Here is a 22,221-nt window from a genome sequence, read left to right on the forward strand (position 1 = left end):
GGTACTCGGTGGCCACATCTTCAGAGTAGATCCTGAGGTCTTTGAAAGGATTCACAGAAATCAAAATTTGCCCAATATAAGTCTGGGGAAAAATAAGAAAGGGGGAAAAAACTGGTGGCTTCTTATAGAATTTTCTGAATGAGGACTGCAGCTGAATGCATGTATTAATACAAATACAGAAATTCCCTTTAAAGGAATGTTATTTATTCTGACAATTTATTGAGGACACAGCTTTTCAGTGGTCATTTTCAAAGCTCTGTCATTAATAATTTGGTATAAGTGAGCACTCACTGGTCTGTGATCATCTTCTCTGGCCCCTATCTATTCTCCAAGCTCCACATAAAATTACAGGCACAGGTTTGAACACTTGAGCCAGTAAATGGAAAAGAGAACAATTAACCATCCACAACCAGATCTGGACTGCAGCCCTGAAATGTTTGCAGAAACTCTGAGGTTTCTTCTCAACATCCACAATTTCTAACTCAAAACTTCTCTGCTAAAATAGGAGATTCCTGTTAGGAGCAGCTGAGGCTATGAAGGACTCAAGTATGCTCACAGGCTGGCAATGAATACCAAAATTACAAAGAAACTCTGGAACTTTCAGATTTTACCCCAAATATTTCATGCTCCCTGATTTCTGATAAAAGCTGTGTGAGTAAACTTTTTACCATTGTTCCCAGTAATGAGTGAGATACTTGGTGCATTATTAAACCTAATAATATAAATTATTTTCTCCTAAAGCTCATTGTTCAGAGTGAAGAAGCACTGAAGAAAACCAAACCAAGCCAAGCCAAGCCAAGCCAAACCAAACCAAACCAAACCAAACCCAACATCACTGTCCATACATAAATGAGATTGCGATGGAATCTCTTCTTCAGGCACAGCAGGACTGAGCTCTCAGAGACTTCCCTACAAACAGAGGAAAGGACTCATCAGCCATAAGCTTCACTTGCATGTGTTAATATCAAATATTTACCTTTCTGCCCTCCCCAGGATCACAGAATATTTGGAGTTGAAGGGACCCACAAGGATGGTGGAGCCCAGCTCTGCAGTGAATGGCCCAGATGGTGATTGAAGATTTTGAGGGGAGCTGGGACTGAAACTCTTCACTGCCTTCATGTTGTTCCAAAATCTCCAGGAATAAACACATCAGAGAATGGAGCATTAAAGCCCAGAACCTCCTCTGTGTGATCACAGCTCCTTGCACAGCCTTCCCAGGTGTTTATCTCAGGAGGATGACAGGAGGGGAGGATGTGTGAGCAGCAGTGTCCGGGGTTTATCTTTCCACAACAGCACTGAACCAAGGCTTTAATAGCTCCTAAGCATGTAGCACCTGTAGCTGAGGGCAACAGGAGTCACTAAATCCACACGTGCCAGTGTGAGCAGGCACAGAACACAGAAATGTGCTTCTCATCCTGCAAGCTGTCCTTTCTTACCACTCACTTCACACAGCAAGAAACGTGTGTTAAATTCCCAATTCTGTCCTTCTGCTGCATCACAGAAGCCCTATCAGCCTCTAAACTTAATTTCCCCTACCCATGAAGTGTTTTGGGGTTTTTTTAGAACCCATTTCAGGACTGGGAACCGTTTAACAGGACAGACAGAGTTGCAGGGATCAGCTGTAGAGCAGTCTGCAACCCAGGCTGAGCTGCTGGCTCTGGGGTGTGACTGCAGAGGTTCAGTGTCCCCTCTCTGTGCAGCAGAGCCTGGGGACCTGCCCTACATGACAGTCAGGAGTTCCCTCTGCACCTCTGCTCCTCCCCAGTGGCTCAGTGCAGGTTCACAATTTAACTCCTAAAATTCAGTCTTTTACTCAGCTTTTCAGCAGAGCATCAATTACTCAGCTGTGATATGCATCCAATCAATTCTATTTTCTCCCATGGAGGAAAAATTTTATTTTCTCCTATCTAGCTAAGGATCTATAATGTGTTTTGTATTGTTGAGCCACCTTTGCAGGATAACCAGCAAGCCCCTGTGACCTGAATGAGCTGCAGGCACTGAGGACACCTACTCCAGTCTGGTTAGATCTTCAATCTCCTCAACTTCTGCACAGTGCTCTTCACACACGTACACCTGAAATGCACAGACACACGACTGAAAATCAGCGGGAGTTCAGTTCCCTTCCAGCCCTGGGACAACAGCTGTACCTGTTTCTGCATGAACTCCATCTCCAGCACATCGTCTGCAACATCTTCTGCCTCCCAGTGGTCCCTGCAGGCCCTGCTGGCCAGCTGGGGCTCCTTGGACATGGCCCATTTGCTCAGCTTCTCCATGGTAGCCCTTGGCAGGGAGCTCAGCCACGCTGCAGGGTCACATCCCTGCCCCTGCTGCTGGGACCAGTGCACACCAGCAGTGACCAGGGGGACACCTGGGCCCTCCTTGGCACCTGCCTCACTGCAGTGAGCTGATGTGGGAGCTGCCTCCTCTTCTCGAGGTGGGAGGAAGCTCTGCTCACTGTGTCTCTGGCCTGGATCCAGCAGAGATTTGGGAAGGTCACACTGGAATCTGCAGCCCTGCTGCACAGGAGTGACAGATTTTCTCTCTGATGGAGATTTCAGTTTCTGTAGGGAATAAGCATTGCCAGAGCTCCTGGACAAGGAGTTCCTGGCCTTAACCAAGCTGTGGACTCTGGGGAACACCACAGCAAACTTGGCATCAGTGGCACTGCTCTTCTCATCTGAGCATGGAATGGAACTGGTTCCATGAAGAGGGGAATCACCAGGAGGCAAATCAATGTGTCCCAGTTCCTCTGCCATTCCAGGACCACCTTTCCCCTCCACTAATGAAGCAGAAGATCCTCTGTCCCTCAGCTCAGCCCTCTCCAGCTGTCCAGCTGCACCAGGGAAGGCTTTGCCAGACCCACCAACCCACCCAGCAGTGCTCAGAATCTGGATTGCCATTCTGCTTCTGAATCTAAAAGGTTTGTTGCTCCTCTTCTTCTTCCCAAATTTCTTCAGAAGCCATCTGGAAATACCAATTGCACGTGCCACGCTCAGCAGTCGAGCTTTCAGCCTTGCTTTCTTGGCAGGTTTTTGGCCAAGCCAGCTGGTGACTTTTCTAAAAGCAGAACGGGTGTGCAAGTGCTTGGATCCTTCCCCACTGTGCCCAGGTTCTGGTTCAGAAGGTGCCTCTGCAACTGCTTCTTCTGCTTTCTCTTTTTTTGCCTTTATAGACTGGCCTGAACTCTGTTTAACTTTTCCAATAACTTTTCCAACTTTCTTTGTCTTTCCAAGGAGCTGTTTATCAGACAATTTTTTTGTAACTGTGGAGCAGCTTGATGTACTTAATCTTTTCTCTCCAAAACTCTGAGCTGTGTTGGGTTCTTTTTGTTTACTGGGAGTTTCTGGAGTGATGGGTTTTGAACAGATGCTTTCAACATTGTTCAGGTCTGAGCTGGTTCCCAAAGCCATCTGGGCAGGATTTGGTTTCTGGCTTGCTGATAATTTGGTCTCAGCACTTTTATCCTGGTTTTCCAGGCTGAGGGGGATTTGGGATTGAGAACATTTCTTTGTAAGCACCAGTGCTGGCAGGTCCTGCCTGCTGCAGTCTGAGCTGTCCCTCTGTCTGTGTCCAGCCTCCTCACCTTGTTCTGGGACCTCACACTTCCCAGGTTTCTCCCTCAATGTCCTCTGCTGTTTGGAGAGGAAAGAGCCACCTTCCATCTCTCTGCCTGCATCCTTCACCTCCTTTTCCTGTTCATATTTGCTAAGGTGAGCGTGGGGTTTTGCTTTCACAGCGGCTGGGAGTGGTTCTGGTTTGTTTTCTTTTACTTCATCAATGTTCTCTGCAGTGCTGCTCTCCCCACTCCTGTCACAATTCACGTGTCCATCTTTTGACATGTCTGTAACTCTGACATTTTCTAGTATCTCTTCCTTGCCTACTTCAATATTTTCCCTGTTTTTAGCACTCTTAACTTGGAGTCCTGAAGTGTTTAGGTGATCATCTGCCTCCCTGCTCTCAGCTGGAGCACGTTCTGGCTCTCTCAGCACTCTGTCTGGCTTCCTCATCTCCTCCTCTGCTTCCAATCCTGCAAATTCACTGCCTTCAGCCTCTGATTCAATTTTCCCACCTGTGCTCACCTGCTCCTTTTCAGATTCAATAGATGTTGCCTTGCTTTCATAATCCAGTTCCTTGTAGCCTTTTCCTTCACTCCCAGGAGGATCTTGGAGCACAGTTTCTTTCTCACTGCTGCTATCTTCCTCTTGAGAGCTGCTCCTCTCTTCACTGCAGGAGCTGCTGCCCACCACAGCCTCCTCTGTGCCTGCCTTGTGGCTTCCTTCACTGCTGGAGTCAGAGCAGGAGTTACCTGAGCTTTCCAGAATATTTTCATCCTCACTTTCAGTGATGACAATCCCGGTAAGATTTTTAACTTGCTTTTTCCTGGTCCTCTCCCCTTTCTCCTGTGCTGTGCTGCCTTGGGATTGAGAACCTGCTTTCTGCTCAGGAGCCTCCTTGGAGTGCTGGTTCCCTCTGTGCCTTCCCCTGGGGTTCTGTGCCTTTTCTGCCAAGTTCTGTTTCTGAGGAGAACCTTGAGCACCTTGCTCTGTGACCTCCAGCTCAGTGCCTGTTTCACCAACACCAAATCTCTTCCCACACCTCTTTTTAAAGCCCTTTTTCCTTCTGTTTGTGGTGGCTTTTCCCTCCTTGTCACTGCTGTCCTCACTCTCCTGCCCTGATGTCATTTCCCATTGCTTGCAGGCTTTTCCTTTTTTCTCCTCCAGCCTGGACACTCTGTGTTTTTTCCCCAGACCAGACTCACTTTTATCATTTCTCCTGCAGGCTCTTTTTCTCCGGAATAACTTCTTGTGGTTATTTGCTTTTCTTTCCTGATGCCTCTGGGTTTTTGAGGGCTCTTCTCCAGGGCTGTCACCCTGTGACTCTTTGTCCTTCACTCTGCCCTTCCCTCCCCTCTGCTTCCCACCGCGGATCCTGGAGTCTCCTGCAGAGTTTTTCTCACAATTGAACACTTTCTCTTTTCCAGCCTTTTTCTGCCAGGTCTTGGGTCGGGAAGGAGGCATTTGCTCAGAGTTCAGGAGTGTGTGAGGGTTTATCTCGACTCACCTGTGAGAGGAGACATTGAGCATTTTGCTGTGAAATGAGCTACAAAGGGAAGCCAGATGTCCCTTCTTTCTGCACTAATTTGCCTCATTTCTGAAATAAATGTTTGCAGAGCGTTGCCTGTGCAGTGCCAAACCTTGTTCCAGGTTAATTTCTGGCTTATTTTGTCACAAATCACCCTGATTTTCCTCTTTTATGAGAATGATGAGCTGGAAGGGACCCATCAGGATCATCCAAGTCCAACTCCTGGGCTTGCACAGGACACACCAAGAATCCCTTCATTAATCCATGTGTCCATGATTTTCTACAGCTGACAAAGGTTTGGACACAGTTCAAGATAGAATGATTATTTAATTTCAGTTTCTGTTTCTCCAGTATCCTTTCTTTGTGCACAAGAAGAGAGGAACACAGCTAATGATCTATGTGAAATAAATGGCAGAAGCAAACACTTGTGCAGAGTGTCACAACATCTGCACTCCCTGGCAGTGTGGGAAATGCTGGATATCCCAGGGGTTAACCTGTTTATCTTTCCTCTAATCATATGCATGGAATAAAGGGTGTAAAAGTGCCCAAAGAATTGGTCCTGATCTTTCAGGCTGATGCAAAATATCAATTCTATCCTTTCCAGCTGTGCAGAACTTTTATTTTGAGTCAACCTCAGACATCCCCTGGGGCCCTGTGAGTGAATGAAGTGCTGATGGCAGGGCCTGGGTTTGGGCCCCCAACACCAAAACCTTCAAGGAAAGGCTCCAAACCACAAAACAGCAAGAGCACAACTGAAAGGAAATGATGGACCAGAGAAAGGAAAATTTGGAGGTGAGTGGATGCAGAGAATGGGACTAAGGGGAAAACCTTACAGCAAGGAAACTCATCAGTCTGCAACATCTTCCCAAAATAAAGAGATAAAAAAGCTCTTTGGGGGGATATTTGGAAATTACATTGCCCACTGATGAGCAGGGAACAAACCAGAAGATGGGACAGGGAAATACCATGATATATTTTGTCCTCTCATCTCTTTCTCTGTTAAAAGTCTACTCTCCATTTCCTCCCTGTTCTTTCACTTTGTTTTTCATCCAATTCTGTGGCTTCTCCACAGGCAGAAACTTCCAGCCATCACAGGTTTACAAATTCTACCAGTGGGTAACAGAGGCAGAGGATGGAGCAGTCACGATTTTGTTATTGCTTCCTCCTAATTCCACCAGGTATTAACTTATTTAAAGGTTGAAATCCAGTATCTGGAAGCCTCCAGCTTGTTATTATGGGATGCTGGCAGTATATTTACCTGTCTGACACTGCCCTGCACCCCAGTGGCTGTGGGTGCAATGTCTGCACACAGGCTGCAAGCCCAGAAGAGTTTTGGCCAAGGCTTCCTGGAACTTCCACCCACAGGCATCTCCCCCTGGAGCCCCAGGGAAGGGGATGGGGGAAAAGCACACAGTCAGGATTGCAATTCAGCAAGCTTTAAAAGCTTTAAACCTTTACAGCTGCTATAAAATCTGACAAGGAATGAGAATTTTTAGCACTTAGTACCTCGAGAAAGATGGAAATCCAGCCACTCTCCATGGTATCTTATGACCTGATTGCAGACTGAAACCTGTCCAAGTTATTAAAATAAATTTTGAAAAAAAAAGGCCACTGAAAAGTACATTCCAGTACTGTGGGAGAAACTCTGTAAGAAACCACTCAGTGTCTCACCCCAGTCACTCCAAGGAGGGCAGCAAAACCACATTTGAGATTTCCACAGCTCAGGAAGGATGATGCTCTAAGAAAAGCACATCTGGTGTGTGCAAAGCTCAGGGGTTTATTGCAAATGTTGGTTCCTTTTCTGCAGCACCCATTTTGTGCTGTTCTGCACCACAGTGGGGAAAAACAGAATCTCTGTTCAGAAACTCTGGTACTGAAGCAAAAAGCTGCTGCCCTGCAAGCAGCTACACACAATCCAGAGTTCCCCAGCAATGTGTGCTCAGGATTCCCTCTAAACTTGCTTTTTTTTTTGCTCTGGTCTGGAGTTGGCTCTGTTCAAACCCTCCTGGGCACTGCACAGTGCAGAGTTCATCTCTTAACCCCAGTCCTCTCCCCTCCCTCCCTTTGAGGACTGTCACACGTAGGTGTCTGCTCACCTCATTTCAGCCCCCCCTCCCCACTTAATGCCCCAGTACTCCTGGCCTAGATCTCTAAATCCTGCAACAAGACTTTTGTTACTGAGATTAATGGCAGCTGAATTAGACCCTAAATCCTCAGTGCAGAATAGTTGTTAATATTCTGCCCTCCTGGGGGCTTAAAGTTGATTCAGCTCCTCTACAGTGCCAAATGCAGGAGAAAATAATAAAAGTCTGCTTTTATGTGCTGTCACTAGGTAGTTATGTGTCTGCAGAGCTAAAGCCTTCCACAAAACAGAAATGCTGAAATTCTTGGATGGGGAGGAAGGTCAGGGACACTGCCCACATTTTGGGGAGCTGACTCACAGTAAGGCAGGACCCCAGACTGAATCTGGGCTAGAAAGTGAAAAACTGGAGTTCACAATTCTTCAGAGACAGGGTTTTAGAGCAGATTGGTTTGTAACACCACTGTTATTACTGGGAATGAAAAGATGAATCACTGCTTATATAAACAATTCCTTTGACATCAGACCTGCTCTGATTAAGTGCCCTGGACCATCTGCCTGCTGGACACACTGCAGCAGGTGAAAGATGCTGCTCATCAGTTTTTCAGCTCCCCTCACACCACCAACTTCACCTAAATCACTACAGGAAAAAGAACAATTCCATGGCATTCTCCCTTTTTAGATGAAATAACTCACATCAGAGAAAGGAGATCCTCAGTGCTGTCAGGAATCACAGCACGAAGCTACAGATAAAAAGAAGAGCAGAAAGCTCACACTGCTATTTGGAGACCAACAGGGAATTAATTGTCTGTCTTCCCTGAGCACAGTGGATTCTCCCAACTCACACAGAGGAAAGCACAATCATTAATATTAAAGGGACCTGCCTGGAACTTAATTCTTAAATTTCTATTTTCATTCACTGTACAAACTGCTCAGACCCCTTCATTTATCACTCTACACAGTAATTTTTGTAACACACCCACACTGATTCTGCCCCATACCTGGATCCCAGGTCACATCCATGCAGTGTAACATATTCCCTCTCCCATGCCTTGTTTCCATGCAGCCCAGGGTCTGTTCCAGAGCTCTTGCAAGCCTGCCCAGCTGTGGAGTCCAGCAGGGATTCTGGCTGGGCTGTGCCCCAAGGGCAGATAATTACACGTGTATGGAAGGAAAGTGGCATCAATAATTCAAGCTTTCTCATGGTACCTTTTGAACTTTTCAACCAGCAATATCAGCAGCTGGCTGGCAGAGTTTGGGATAAAAGAAGAGGTGGGATTTCACTCAGGTCAGGGTCAGATGTGCTATGATTAGGTGCAGTCCCAAAGAAAGACTGAAAGGCTCAATTCCAAAACCAAAACTCATCTGCTTTAATGCAAGAGGTTACCAGATTAGGCACAGTGAAAACTACCTGAAAAAAGTTTAGGCCAGTGAAAAGAATTAAATCATAGACCCCTTTCTTCTGGAGCCCTGGAGTTTTATTCCAGGGAGCCAAGCACGGATAGCTCAGCCCCTGCTTTGTCCTTGCCAGCACCAAGCTTTCTGCTGAAACAGGAAAGCACTTTCCAGCTTGGCACTGAAAAGACAGCAAAACTGGCACCATTTTTTTTTGCCCTCATTATGCCTAAATCCAGTCCAAATCAAGCAGAATGACTAAATCTCTTTTCAACTCGAATTTCCAAATAAAGTCGTGCTCCTCTGCAGACAGGCTGAGGTTACTCACAGCCAGTGCTCATGTCCATGAAATCTGGTTAATTCAGGGAGGGTTTTGCCCTGCCTGGGTTGCTCTCAAGAAATCAGGTAGCAGAGCAGGCAGAGATGCTCAGTGTGAGCTGTTCCCTGCAGGGACAGCAGGGTTGAGCTGCTCTGAGGATGGCCCTGGCTCAAGATTTCCTGCCCCCTCCCAAAAAACCTTTCCAGAGGAGCTGGAGATCAAACAAAATGAGCTCAGCCTTGGCCAGCCACCAGGACAAGTGACCCAAGCACGAAATGTGATAAGATTTTAGGTGCTTTGCAGCATTAGTTGGAGTGGGACCTGTTTGTGCAGCTCCTTCCAAGAGCCCCTGGCTGTTCTATTCTGTCCCTTGAGGATTCCTCCACTGAGAAGCAAAGATAAAAACTGGGGGCTGAGCTGAGAACTCCAAAAACATTTCACCTGAGCTTTCTGTCCCTGCATCCTCCACTCCTCTTAGTTTACAAGAATGAGGCTGTAGAGCAGCAATTTAATGAATTATTTCATCACATTCTTTTATTAACTGTCCTCCAATAACTCTGTATCCCTTTCTGCAGAAAAATCTCTCCTGTAGAGCCCAGAATGACTGATGGGATCATTTATTCCTTAACAAATCTTGGAGAAAAGCCCCGGGGCTCTTAGCTCTAAGCCTCTAATGTGTGTGTGTGGAGGGAGGAGAAGCTGCCCTGAAAAATTCAACTCTTGAGGAGGAAATGGCTCCAACAAACTCTTGTGGAGCCTCTGCAAGGCTCTGCACAGCACAGGCAGCACCAGAGCTGCTGCTTTGATTTCTGTGATGTGCCAGAAGCCTCGGGTATTGCACCCTGGATGGCTGAGATAAAGGCACCGATCACATTCACATCACATTGTCTGCTCTGAGTCCTGAGCTGAGCTGAGCTGTGCTGCTGCTCCTCCCCAGCCTGTCCCAGCCCCTCACACCTGAATTCTCTGCACACACTCAACACATTTGTTTGCCTTTTAAAGTGCTCCTGGCAAGATGCTGCAGTTGGCTCCTATCTCGTTAAGGGAGATAAGCACAGGAAAGATGAAACCTCCCAGATTTCAGCTCCAGATCCCTCAGCAGACTGGATAGAGGAGTTTCCTAAAGATTTCCTCATTTATGCAAAACACCAGCTCCTTTCAGGCAGAATTCAGCCACTGTGGTTGTAAAGTTATTAGAGAGTGATAAAACATCAGAATCACCTTTTCACTGCAAATTCTTAAGTCAATCACATGAAATAAAAGCTTTTGGTGCTATTGCATAATTGAGACATGGAAAGGTAACTCCATTTTAAAAAATTCCTAAATCACACAAATCAAAGAGTGGAAACTGGTTGTGATTGATCAGAGAAATTAATTACACTTTGCAAAAATTCCCAGCCACCCTGTTTGCTTGGTAATAGCTCAGGTAAAGAGATTGGTCCAAGCTATTCTTAGGAACATCTGTTTTTAAGATTAAACTTGCTAAATGTATAAATAGGGTCTCCTCTTGCTTTGACTCCACAGCAAGCAGAACTGACAATCCAGTCAGGACCCTGAAGCCTGTAAAACCTGTCAAAAATTTATCTTTTTTATGTATCCTCCTCCTTCCCTCTCTCCCCATTGCATTAATATATCTCCACTCTTGCTTCTATCTCATATGCTGCCTCATATTGATGGAAAATATTCTCCTTTGAGCCTGTACCCCAGGCTACTGAGGGAGAATTCCTGACCTCTCACTGTTTCAAACTGGTGAGGGCTCTGCTGCCTTCTTCCAGCTATTTTAAGACAAGCCAAAAGGTCTCCAAGGGCCTCTTCCCCAGCATCACCCGAGGAAGCCAAATTAAATATTCATGATTGCAAGGAGAAACCAAAACAATTAAGTTACATAGGTTTGAAAACAGCCCCCTTAAATATTTCAGGAGCACTTTGTTGCCCAATTGTCTGCAGGGCTGGATGATCCTGTTTCACTGCAAGGCAGGGTCCTGTCCTCAGAGCCAGCCCCAGGCTCTGGGCAGGGATGGAGCTGATCTGGGGGAGCTGAAGGACTCCTGTGCTAAGTCAAGGCTCAGACTTCTCCCTTCTAATCCCCTGAGTGACCTCTCTGGTTCTAAAAGGAGCAAGGCCAGGCAAGCCCGTACTAAATTCAAGCCCATATTAAATTCAAGCCCATACTAAATCCAGTCCTGGTTTGGTGGCACCAGTGAGCTCCTGGCAGAGCAGGAACAGCCCCATGGGTTATCCCAGCCCTGCTGCTGTGTGCTGTGATGCTCTGGGGCTCAGGATTGGATGTTTGCACTATTCTTTTTACTGGGCACACCAGTAAAAGAACCTGGGTGGCCTCACAGGAGCTGTCCTTGCTCTCCTTCCCTGTTTCTGCTTAGCTGGGTTTGACAGAGAATTCCTCAGAGTCAGTGAAATCCCCTGGATTTAAACCGAGTTTCAGCCCAATTATACATGAAAGCAAGAGGTTTTTAATGGTGGGGGTGGGCTGCAGCCCCCAGGGCAGCTCTGCCGTGGGAAAGGAGTGCTCTGCAGAAAGCAGCTGAGCCCCCCAAGCACAAATCAAAGGCTCTGGGTGGAATGTCAGATTGTGCAGACTGGAATGATTACACCCAGGTAGTCGAAAATCCCCAGCAGATTGCAATAAGCTTGCAGAGATAAAGGTGGAAGGAATGGTGCAGCTAAGGGTGAGCTCTCATGTTACAGCCAAAATGACTTTATGGGGCCACTCCTTCCACAGTGTGCTCTGTATTCCCAGCTGCTCCCTCTGCCCCAGTGCTCGTGGTCAGCTCGGTGCCATTGGATCTCACAGGTGACCTGAGGCTGAGCTTCCTCCTGAATGAGGGACCTGCAATTGCATTGCTGGTTATTCCTGTATTCCACTTCATAAGGCATTAGTTAGTTAAAAATTCAATTTAAAAGCACAAATGTGCAGCAAGAGAAGAAAGGGAACAGGAGCAAGCAACACAGGAGGGCAGAACAGACCTTAGCCACAAAGGGGAAATTCCTTGAACTCTGTGAGGGAATGAAGAGGAGGGTACAGGAAGGCCCACTGTACCTGGAAGAAACTTTAATTTGGAAACTTGGACAGAGACCCTGTCAAAAGTAGATTATTCCAGAGTGGAATAACAAACTTTCATGAGATATTGGGCCACACACTTTTTTTTATGCCCTGTGACACTGTTATTATGCTTTGCTACTGAAGATCTAAACAAACTGGGAGTTGTTTGCTGAGCCAGGCATTTGAAGACACCTAAAGATTCTTCTCAAGGGGATTGCTTCCAAAACTTGACATTTATTTTATAGGATGACAAACATTTTCTCTCATTTAATATTAACTACCCTGTATCTTATGCTCTGTTCCACTGCAGATATTTATCTCCCTTAATCTTCTGTAGAAAGACCCCTCTTCATTTTATGGGAGGTCTCAGCACAGGAGAGATCCTCACATAAATCTCTCTCACCAGATACCACTGTGACAAGGAAATGTTTATAGAATTTGAGCCATTTCCATGCAGACACATTCCAATGGGAAGTTCTTTCTGTGCACAAGCAGACGCAGAACAAACACATCAGTGAACAAGTTCACCTGCAGAATCAAGCCTGGTCAGTCTTAGGAAACAAGAAGTGACCACAGCTACTTTTTGTTCCTTCTCCTCAAAGAAAATCTGCCAGGTTAATGGTACCTGCATCCCATGTTATTAATTAATGAGGCACATGGAGCTTTGATACATTAATTCATGCCTATGAATTAAATTACTGAGAAATGAGCATTTTTCTTGTGCACTAAAAATTACTAGTTGAAGATCTCACCCCCAAAAAGGATTTTTTAATGGTTTAAAAATCCCTCTAAGGAACAGCTGAATGGGCCCAGAGAACTGTCAGGAGGAATCTGCCTGTGCAACATCAGTTAACAGAGATGAACTGGAGCAGGAATGGTTTCCATCCAATCCAAGGCTTTAAAAGGGCAAAGCACTTCAGAGGGATGACATGATATTATTGCACTTTGAAATTCTCAGGCATCACTTACCACAGCTCCAAACCAGGGTGTTGTAAGGATGGCCCCTGGATGCTGCACAGCAGAAATCCCAGTGCCTGGACTGACACTGCTCTTGGCAAAGAGCTGCTGGAGCCCTTAGGGCTGAGGTTGCCACCTGCTCTGGAGCTCCAGTAAGTTAAGCATAAAATTAAACCAGTCTTTTTCAAAGGTTAAACCCATAGTAAGTAACTATCACTTAATGCTTAAATTTTATCATTTCCAGAAACTGCACCTCATGGATCTATCTTGACAGAACTGAATTTCCTTGAGATGGATTTTTTTTCCACATCCTCATTACTGTTAATTTACATTGAAAACATCTTCCTGTAATGAAAGTACAGGCAAATATCACCAGGTCTGAGCTGTGAGCAAACTGTCACAGCACTGACAAGATCACAGGTAACCAAACTGATTAAGGACTGTGACACCTCCCTTGGCCACAGCCTGCATTTCATCTGCTCTTACCTGTGTCAGAATAAAGTCAGGAGGATGTATCTCTCTGCAGAACAATCACACCCTTGAAAAATAGCTCTCCCAAATTTTATTCCTGTGGCTAACTTGCAGTTTGAATAAATCTCCCCCATCTATAGCTGAAGCCAACTTTGCCTCAATGCTTAGGAAATAACACAAAGCCTTTTCTTGATCCTGCCCTATTCTCTGCTCCTTGGACTCTTACCCCATCAGGGCTTGAGCTGCAATTTCTGACTGCTGGGGTGATGTTCAGCAGCTCAGAGCTGTCCTTGTGTTGCCAGTTTGGGTTTTTTAGGAGCTCAGCCTGCTTTTCAAAGGCTCAGCACAGCAATCTGATACAGATAAGTTCCCTTTAAGGAAGGAGAATCTGATCAGAATCTAAGCTTCATTTTTTGAAGTCCCTGACTTAAGCATAAGCAGAGAAGAGGAGATTGGCTTTAAACAAATGAACAATATGCAGAGTCTGTAGGAATAAGCACAGAATGCACAGACTCATCTGCCAGAGGAGCAAACAGGAGGAAGAGATCCTTGTCTTTTGCAGGGCAGGAGTCAGGGACAGGCTGGGCTCTGCCCTTGGAGATACAGCTCCTTCCAACCTGGGGTGACTGCCTGATGCTGTCAGCATGTGCTCAGCACCATCCATCTTAGTGAGCTCCCTTGCCAAAAAGCTCTTTTAAAACATAACTCAACTCTCTGCATACAAGAGCTGTGCCACAAAGAGCTGCAGAGATCAGTTTCTATCATTTAGCTGGGGAAGAGGTGAGCAGAGGGAAGAGCCTCCAAGTTTTCCTCCCTACTGAAATAGTGCAAGGAGCCTTTTAGCTCTCCTGCCTTGGTTGTGTTCCCAGCAAACTCATCCCTCCCATCCCCATGATCAGCCGACATGCATAAAAGGCACGAGAGGCAAAATGGAAATGAGGAGTTTGGTCATACCACAGTTTCACTGCAAGAAAATCCCACTTGGGAGAGGCCATTTCTACCTGAGCAACAGCTGGGACAAATTCACCAGCACCAGGATGATCCAGGACATCCTGCTGCTGCAGCACCTTTACACTCAGGGATGTGCAGATCCTCTGGGAAGCTGCACCTAACCCAGAAATCTCATCAAACACCCCCATCATCATCATGTTGGAGAAAAGAGTTGGGAGTGCACAGAAATAACCCAAGCACTGGGGGCTTGTGGCTGTGAGTGAAGGCACTGAGCTCCCTGTGACCAGACAGTGAAGGAATTTTTCCACCTGGTTTACCCCTGGGAATCAGCTACAGCTGCAACAGAACCTTGGTTCTTACTTGAAAGGGATAAAATCTAATGGCTGAGCCAGGACTGCTGGGTTTTAGAAGCAAATTTCCACTGAAGTCTGTCTCATCTTTCAGCCATAGCAATTCCTGCACCAATTAAAGACATCCCAATCCACAAGGCCACATAGGCAGAGGTTTGGAGGCTGAATTCAGGACCACAGCCCAGGCATGGAATTGTTTGAGCCATAGACAAGCCATATTCTAAGAAACAGACCAATTAAGCTGTAAAAAAAATTCATTCTCTCACTAACCAGACAGGCCTCAGGCTTCATGACCAAGATGAAAAGTACTTTTCCTTCCAACATTATACTCTTCTAACAGAACTGTGAGACAAATTCTGCAAACATTCAATTACATCTGAGGAAAACTTGTATTACTATTGAAAAATAAATTAAAAAAAAAAAAGCTCCAGGCCAAGCTTTTCTAGGAGTAGAGAATTTTGGCAGCAAACACACCACCCAATAAAAGAGCTCACATTACCAGAAAGCATTTGACCTAAAACTCAGGCCACTATAAAACAGCATCCCACATTAGGGATCCAATATGTGTACTCAGATGTGGAAAATTTGTTCTTTAGTTGTGATCCAAGCCTGTCCCCTGTGCAGGTCTGTGGGGGTCAGGGAACACTGAGCCAGCATTGCTGGAAGGATTTTTTCAAGTCAGTGTTAACAACAACTCTGGTCCTGCAGCCAAGGGACACTTGGCAGTGCCAGAGCCCTGGGAGGCTGCACAAAGCAGGAGGAGGAACTGCCAAAGCCTGACTGGCAACAACCTTAATGAGGGCCAAGGAGCCCTCAGTGCTCCCAAGCATTAAAGCATTAGCTCTTGGAGAGGGCCAGCAAACTTCTATCACATCCCAGACAAGGGGTTCAAGTGAAAAGTAGAGTAGGCACAAAATTCGAGGGGTTTGGCAGCAGCTGAAGCCTCTGATCAGAAGCAGGCCATTATTTTTAGTGTCAGCTGAGGGGCAGGCTAAGAGTAACCACAAGGCTCAAAGGCAGCTCCTGAAAGGGAGACATGAAGAGGGATTTTTTTCCTCCCCACTAGATTCAAAAGCTGTTTACATTCATTCATTGAAGGCTCCACCCTTCATGATCATCTCATCCCATCACTGATTTTACTTGCTGCTCATTTTCTGACAGCACAAAAAATACACCCTAATTCTGTCACAAGCATTTCCATCCCTTCCTGCTCAGCTCAGAACACAACTGAAAGCACAATTCATGAGTTCCAGTCTTGCCCTGCTTTGTCCCTTTGCAATTTCTCCTGTATTTTAGGCACAGTAGCTTGAAAAGGATTCTTAATGCCTCTGTCCACAGGTTAAAGATCTCCTTCCAGTGAATCCTTCACTTCAGTCTGGCTTGTGCTTTGAGGAATATAAAAAGCCTGGATTAATTTTTTTTTCTGTTGGGTTTTGAAACTAAATGCACTTTAGGGTTTACAAAAAATGGTGGCATTTTTGTGACTGACTCACTCTTCCAGTGGACCTACTGGATTTTTCAAGTTGTATGGGTGAAAACAGGGAGAGGATAATAAACTGCTTTTGCCCTTTCTGAGTAGGACTGTCACATCCCAAACCTGCCAACAAATAAACACTCAGAACAGGCTTTAGAATCAGTCCATCTGTGAGGAGCAGAAAGAAGCAGCTGGGTGCACCAGGATGATGCACATGTACAGGGTCACAGCAGCTCAGAAGCTGCTGATTAAATCATCATTTCCTGTAAATTTGCAGCATCAATGCCTGGCACAAGAGGTGGAAACAGCAGGACACCTCCCTGCCAGCTTCAGTCCTGCAGCAAGAGACAAGGAAATAATGAAGCAAACAGAAATAAGGAAGTGAAAACTACTTTGGAAATAGAAACTGAAAAGAGAAGGCTCTCAAAAACCTCATTAGCAATAAAATAGGTCTCAAAGGAGGTGTTAATACTTTCAGAAGGAAGGGTGCCTGAAGCGCCAGCTGAGCAACTCCACAAGCATTTTTCTCCTGAAGAACAGAAGGTGCCATCCTAATGCTGTAGGCAAGAAAGGATCCCTCAGCCTGGCTTGGGAAGATCAAGACAGAGCCTGAAACAAAAAAGCTTCCAAGGAGAGGTTTCCAAAGTGTGCCAAGGACAGCAACTCAGCACCGTTCCAGGAGGATTCAGTTCTTCCTTATTGTCACAGTGCTGCAAACAAGTTACAGTGGACAAATTCCAGAATACTTTGTTCTTCTTATCTGGGAAAAAAGTGGTGTGAGGGGATAAAGGAAGGAAATTTCAAAAAGGAGCAAACTGCTCTCTGCAGAGTTTCACCAGCTTCAATTTCAAATCCACTGGCAGACAGCACAGCAGCAGTGCCAGATCAATCCTGTCTGCCTTCAATGTTATCACCCAGGTTATCTCAGGACAAACCAGCAGTGACCTCCCAGGAACCATAATCTGAACCATCCCCCATCCCATATGGATTGCAGGATGGTGACACAACCACTTTGCTTCTCCCACCCACCACCTTGCTTTGCCTCCAGGAGTGCTCTTTGCCCCCCTCAGCTCCACCTTCTCCCAGGGATCAGTGGGCAATATAAAAGAAGCTGCTGAAGGACAGAATAGATATGAGAGGAGACAAGGATCATAAAAGGGAATTCAGAGTTTTATTTCCAAAAAAAAGAGCAATGTAGTGTTGAAACAAAAATCAAATTCAATTAGTTTTCCTCCGATTTGAATGGCTACAAAAATAGATTCTACCCAAATCCATAAAGCCAGTTAACAGTACCATAACAAACAAACCCCAAATTACTCATTCAGATACCACATACAGCAATCACAGGAACCTAGCATATATTACTTAATGTTTTTTTTATCTTAAAGTAAATTTCTAAATGTTTCCGTTAAAACTGAAATACCCATAAGATTTTTTAAAAAAGTACAAAAAATAATTGTTGGAGGTAACAGTGTGCGTTTATTAAAATCCTGCACCGAGGCAGTAAAACATTTATAATTTAAAACCCAGCCCAGTAGAAAAGAGAAATGTGCAAACATTTGAATGTTAGATGTACTCAGAGGCTTGTGGTGCATCAGACCTGGCATCCTCTGCTGTCCTAAAGCAAGGCAGGCTCCAGCAGAGAGGTCTCCAAGAGGCACTAAGGGGGAGGCAGAGGCAGAAGCACAGCCCAGGAGCTGCAGCTGCCCAGCCTGGCTGCTGGGAGCACTGGTGCCCCTCCCCAGGGACGGTTTGCCCATCAGTAGTGTTATGGCACTCGATCCAATGCCAGGAAGTCCTCCATGAGTTCTGGTCAATCTGCTGCAGGAGGGAAGAAGGCAAAAGCCATTTGAAAAGGCAGCCAGTGAAAGCTAATGGGAGCTAATGAGTTGATAGACTCAGACTGCTGCTGGGAGCTCTGGCTCACTTTGTGATAAGGGTAAGAATCAGGAACCTTCAAAGGATTTTTAGCTCTTCCTTTCCCCCTTTACAATAAGGTGCTGAACAGTGCTCCCACACCACTCAGCCAGCAGATTCCCACCCTGAAAATTCAGCTCAGAGTTCTGCACAAAGCATTTAAATAATCTGAAGCTTATAAAGAAATTTCATTCTACTTTCTGCTTCCTTTGCCTACTTCAAATCTTTAGCCTCACCTACCTCCTCCATTACTTAGTCCATGTCCTAACGGACTTCTTGCCGAATTTCTTTCTGCATAGCTCCTGGAATGACACAAGGAGAGATTCCTTATTGCAATGCAGTCTCAGCCCATCCACTCCCAGATGCCGACAGAAGACCAGGATGAGGCAGTGTCCAGAGGAAGTGCACAGAGCAGAGCATGTCAGGCAGTCACTGATCCTTCCACACCAGCAGTTACCAATCCCACCAAGCCTCCTGCATCCTTGGCCTACACTTGGTAGCCCCTGACCATCCTAGGGAGATGAGATAAAGCCCCGCAGCCGTGGTGGTAGCTCAGCTCTATTGTACAGACAGAATGGGAGCAGAGACACTGAACACATCCAAAGGGACAGTGTCAAGCCAGGATTAAAACTCCAGAGTCCCATCCTTGACCAACTAAGCCCGTGTGGCCTGCCCTTAGATCAGTATGGGGTGACACAAATAGAAACCTGTATGCGAATACTCAGAGTCCTGTTCCTTGGGGATGTGGGAATGTGATCTCTCCTGCTTTTCGGAGAGAAAGAGACAAAACATTATTCATAAAAACATGTCAAGGGACAGCAAGTGAAAGAGAACCTGCCTCTCCTTATTGCCCTTTGGTAGCTTGTGGGATGCACATGTGACTGGATTGCAGCAGAAGGATCCCTGCCATCAGGCGGGCATCCCCCTGCTGTCACCTCAAGCTGCCCTCCCCTGCCAGCCCCAGCCATCAGGAAGAGAACTTGGTCGATACTCACCCTCTGCCTCCCTCCAGAGTACTCTGGATCTCCTTCAGCACTTCTGGAAAGCAGAGGGTTAAAGCAGTGAACCAAACCAGCAGGGATCTGCTTTCAGGCAGCTGCCTGACCACATTCCACCTCCCCCTGAACAGCCTCCAGAACCTGCCTCCCCCACAGCTCAGAGGTCACTCCTTGGATCATCACTGCCTCTTCAACCAGGTTTTTACTGGGCAGGCTGGCACACAGGACTGAAGCAGTCATTTGCCAGAGGAAATGTTGCCAGTCCCTGTGTACCAGAGCCCCAAAAGAACTGTCTGTTCCAGCTGTCATCTTACACAAGTCCTACTGGAAATAAAGATCCTTCTCTTATCTCAGCAGGGAATGCAGCTCTGCAGAACAACCCCTGCCCAAGGGCATGGCTATCTGTCCATGTCCCAGCATTTCTACCAGTAATTACAGAACCAGAATCCACAAAATTCCCAGCAGATTTCTTCTTTTCCCACCCAGAAAGGCAACTTCCCTCTCAGCACCAAGACTTCATCTCACTCACTTTCATCATTGAGTAAGGCATGTTCCATCAGCCTCCCAGACTTCCTTTCTGAAAAAGAATAGGAAAAAAAGCTTTTACCCAACAATATTTTCCTTTTCCTGAAATAAGTGCAGTTTTGGAGAAAAGCACAATGGAACTGGATTTCCCCCCCACATTAAGTATTTTTTAAGTACTTTTTTTACTGAATGTTTCACAACTAATCCTTAAAGTCTCTCACACACTGAACTGTTCTTTTCAGCAATACTAGTTTGGAAAACAGAAGATCTAAATAAGTTCAGCCCCTTCCTCCAGGAAAAGCTCTGTTCTAGCCTTTAAGGGAATCTTCCTCATGCAACTTAATTCAAAGCTATCAACTAAATACAGTCCAGGCAGCTCCCAATAATTCCCTCCTTATTTTTCCCTTTCTTAGGTAGAAAATATCAAGTGCAGCAATAGGAAAGACTTTTGGAGGTTTACACACAGCATGTTACCCTCAGTACACTTATTTTTTCACTTACCATCCTCTCCACAGTCATCTGGACTCTTTCCTGATCCCCTAAAAAAATGAAAGGAGGCAGAAAACAATTAGTGATGCTGAGGAACAGGAGTGCAGAGAATTCCTGTGTGCTCCTGGCAGCTACAAGAGGCTCTGGTGCACATCAACTAAAGGGTTTGCTGAGTGTAGGAAGGGCTTCACCACATGCTGGTAATGCAGAACTCTGCACAGAACACTTCTAAACTCTTGGAATAGAATTCCTGTAGGATCTCTGTGTCAGGTCTACTCTTACTTGCTGATGTTCCAAAAGGAGAGGTGGAATGCTGGATTTCCCTTCAGAGTGCAACAGCTCAGCCTCAGCACTCGGGAAAAAGCCAAGCAAAGCAGGGCTTGCCTTAGGTTTGTGACTCCAGCTTAGGGACAGCAGTTCCTGCTTGGTCCTACCACATGCACTCCAAGTAGGAACAGCAGCAGGGGGAAGGTTACATTCCTGACTTCAGTCCTTCTATGGATGGTAACTTCCAAGGGGTTTTCTTTCCTCCCTGATCACACAATCGGTGTGCAAGAGTGTTACAGACATTACCTGGATTTCCTTGCAGCATTCTCTGTGCCAGACTTGTTGTGCACATGATTGTTGCTTGTCACTTCTGGCATGTCCACGATGCACCGGGGCTCCACCAACCATTTGGTGGAAAGGGAAAACCTCTCAAACTCCGAGGGGGAGATCAGATAGAAACCTGCAGGGGATTGGGAATTTATAAGGGCAATTCTCAGGAAACAGTTCCAGAACCAAAGGTGATCCTAAAAAAGAACAGATCTAGACATGATCTGTCAGGCAGAAAAGGTTTGCTTGTCCTCCTATCTAAGCAAGGAGGGATCCTTGAGGAAGATATGACCCCAGCTCCCCTCTGGTTAGCCCAGAGACTGTGCAATTTAAGGTTCTGCTGAGACACAATTCTGTTGTCCTGTGCTGACACTTGGGAAAAACAGCATAGAGAGACACAAAAAAATGAACTGGAAAGCAGTGATCCATCTTCAGCAGCCACAGGATGTTGGATCCCAGTTTTGCAGTGAGTGCTGAGACACAGGCATGTACAGGAACCATTTCCTGAGCCCACTGCTTAGAGAGCCATTCCCTCCACACCAGACAAGAGGAGGGTGGCCAGGTGGAAGTCACCTAAGGGGCACATCCAAGCTGAAAACCACTATTCACTCCTGTATTCATCAACAGCAATGGAATAAACTCACTCCTGCTTCTTCTAACTCATGGCTTGGTACCTGTTGGCAGCTGGTACAGTCCAGAAACTCACCATGAACACATCTCTGAAACAGTCCCACATCTTTACACAGCCAGCTAAAAACACTAAGCTGTTTCCCAGTGTCTCAAGCACACAACAAGAGGGATGATGTGGGAGAAGCCCACCTCACCTTGGCCGTATTTGGTGAAGACACAGGATGCAATGCCACTCACATCCTCCTTGCGGATGCAGGGGTAGCGGATCTGCAGCTTGAGGAAGGGCAGGGAGATGATCTGGATGTCTCCCAGGTTGGTCAGCACTGCCAGGTCATTCTCACTGTAATCATCAGTCTTGCAGCTGCCAAAGTTGGCAACTGTCACCTTCCGTACCCTGCAGCCCTCCAGGGCTGTCAGCTTGAGCTTCAGCTTGGAGCTGACCTTGGGCAACGTGAAGACCTGTCACAGAAATGAGACACTGACACCTCCTCCTGCACAAAGCCAGCAGCAGCTCCCCAGGACACCTGCTGCTCCCTCCCTGGATAATGTTTCCATTCACAGGGAATACACACAGGTGTAACCAGAGCCAAGCCCCTGCTCATGGCATGAGAACCAATCAGCCACAGGCAGTGTGAGAATTTCTTCCTGTTCTGACCTCAGTTTTACCCTTCAGGCTATAACCACACTTCTCCCCTATTTTTTCCAAACTCTTCCCTATTTGGCTACAAATTAATACAGAAAGAGAACAGGGTTTGAGCTAGAGTGCAAAACAAAAAACTTTCAAGCTACTTCACAAAAATACCTATAAATTCCTGCTTCTGCACTAATGACAGAAAAGCTCTTACCCAAAAGCAGAAGCAGTCTTGTCCAAAGAGTATAATGGAACATAGGCATAAAATTTCTATGATCAGCATGAGCAGCACCGTGC

At 46.1% G+C, this 22,221-nt stretch overlaps 1 protein-coding gene across 1 annotated transcript in view; it reads right to left on the bottom strand.

The window, feature by feature from the left end:
- Positions 1–17,292: 17,292 nt before the first annotated feature.
- The window catches only part of LLGL2 (LLGL scribble cell polarity complex component 2), a 35,343-nt gene continuing 30,414 nt past the window's right edge, over positions 17,293–22,221 (bottom strand). The window contains exons 20-26 of the mRNA XM_033076912.1: positions 21,488–21,752; positions 20,643–20,796; positions 20,082–20,119; positions 19,585–19,632; positions 19,053–19,095; positions 18,298–18,359; positions 17,293–17,961 (exon numbers count right to left, since the gene is read on the bottom strand). Of these exons, the coding sequence (XP_032932803.1) occupies positions 17,954–17,961; positions 18,298–18,359; positions 19,053–19,095; positions 19,585–19,632; positions 20,082–20,119; positions 20,643–20,796; positions 21,488–21,752 (618 nt within the window). The 3' untranslated portion in view covers positions 17,293–17,953. The remainder of the gene's footprint in view (positions 17,962–18,297; positions 18,360–19,052; positions 19,096–19,584; positions 19,633–20,081; positions 20,120–20,642; positions 20,797–21,487; positions 21,753–22,221) is intronic.

This window comes from Catharus ustulatus, chromosome 20, assembly GCF_009819885.2.
Source record: "Catharus ustulatus isolate bCatUst1 chromosome 20, bCatUst1.pri.v2, whole genome shotgun sequence".
Classification (NCBI taxonomy): domain Eukaryota; kingdom Metazoa; phylum Chordata; class Aves; order Passeriformes; family Turdidae; genus Catharus; species Catharus ustulatus.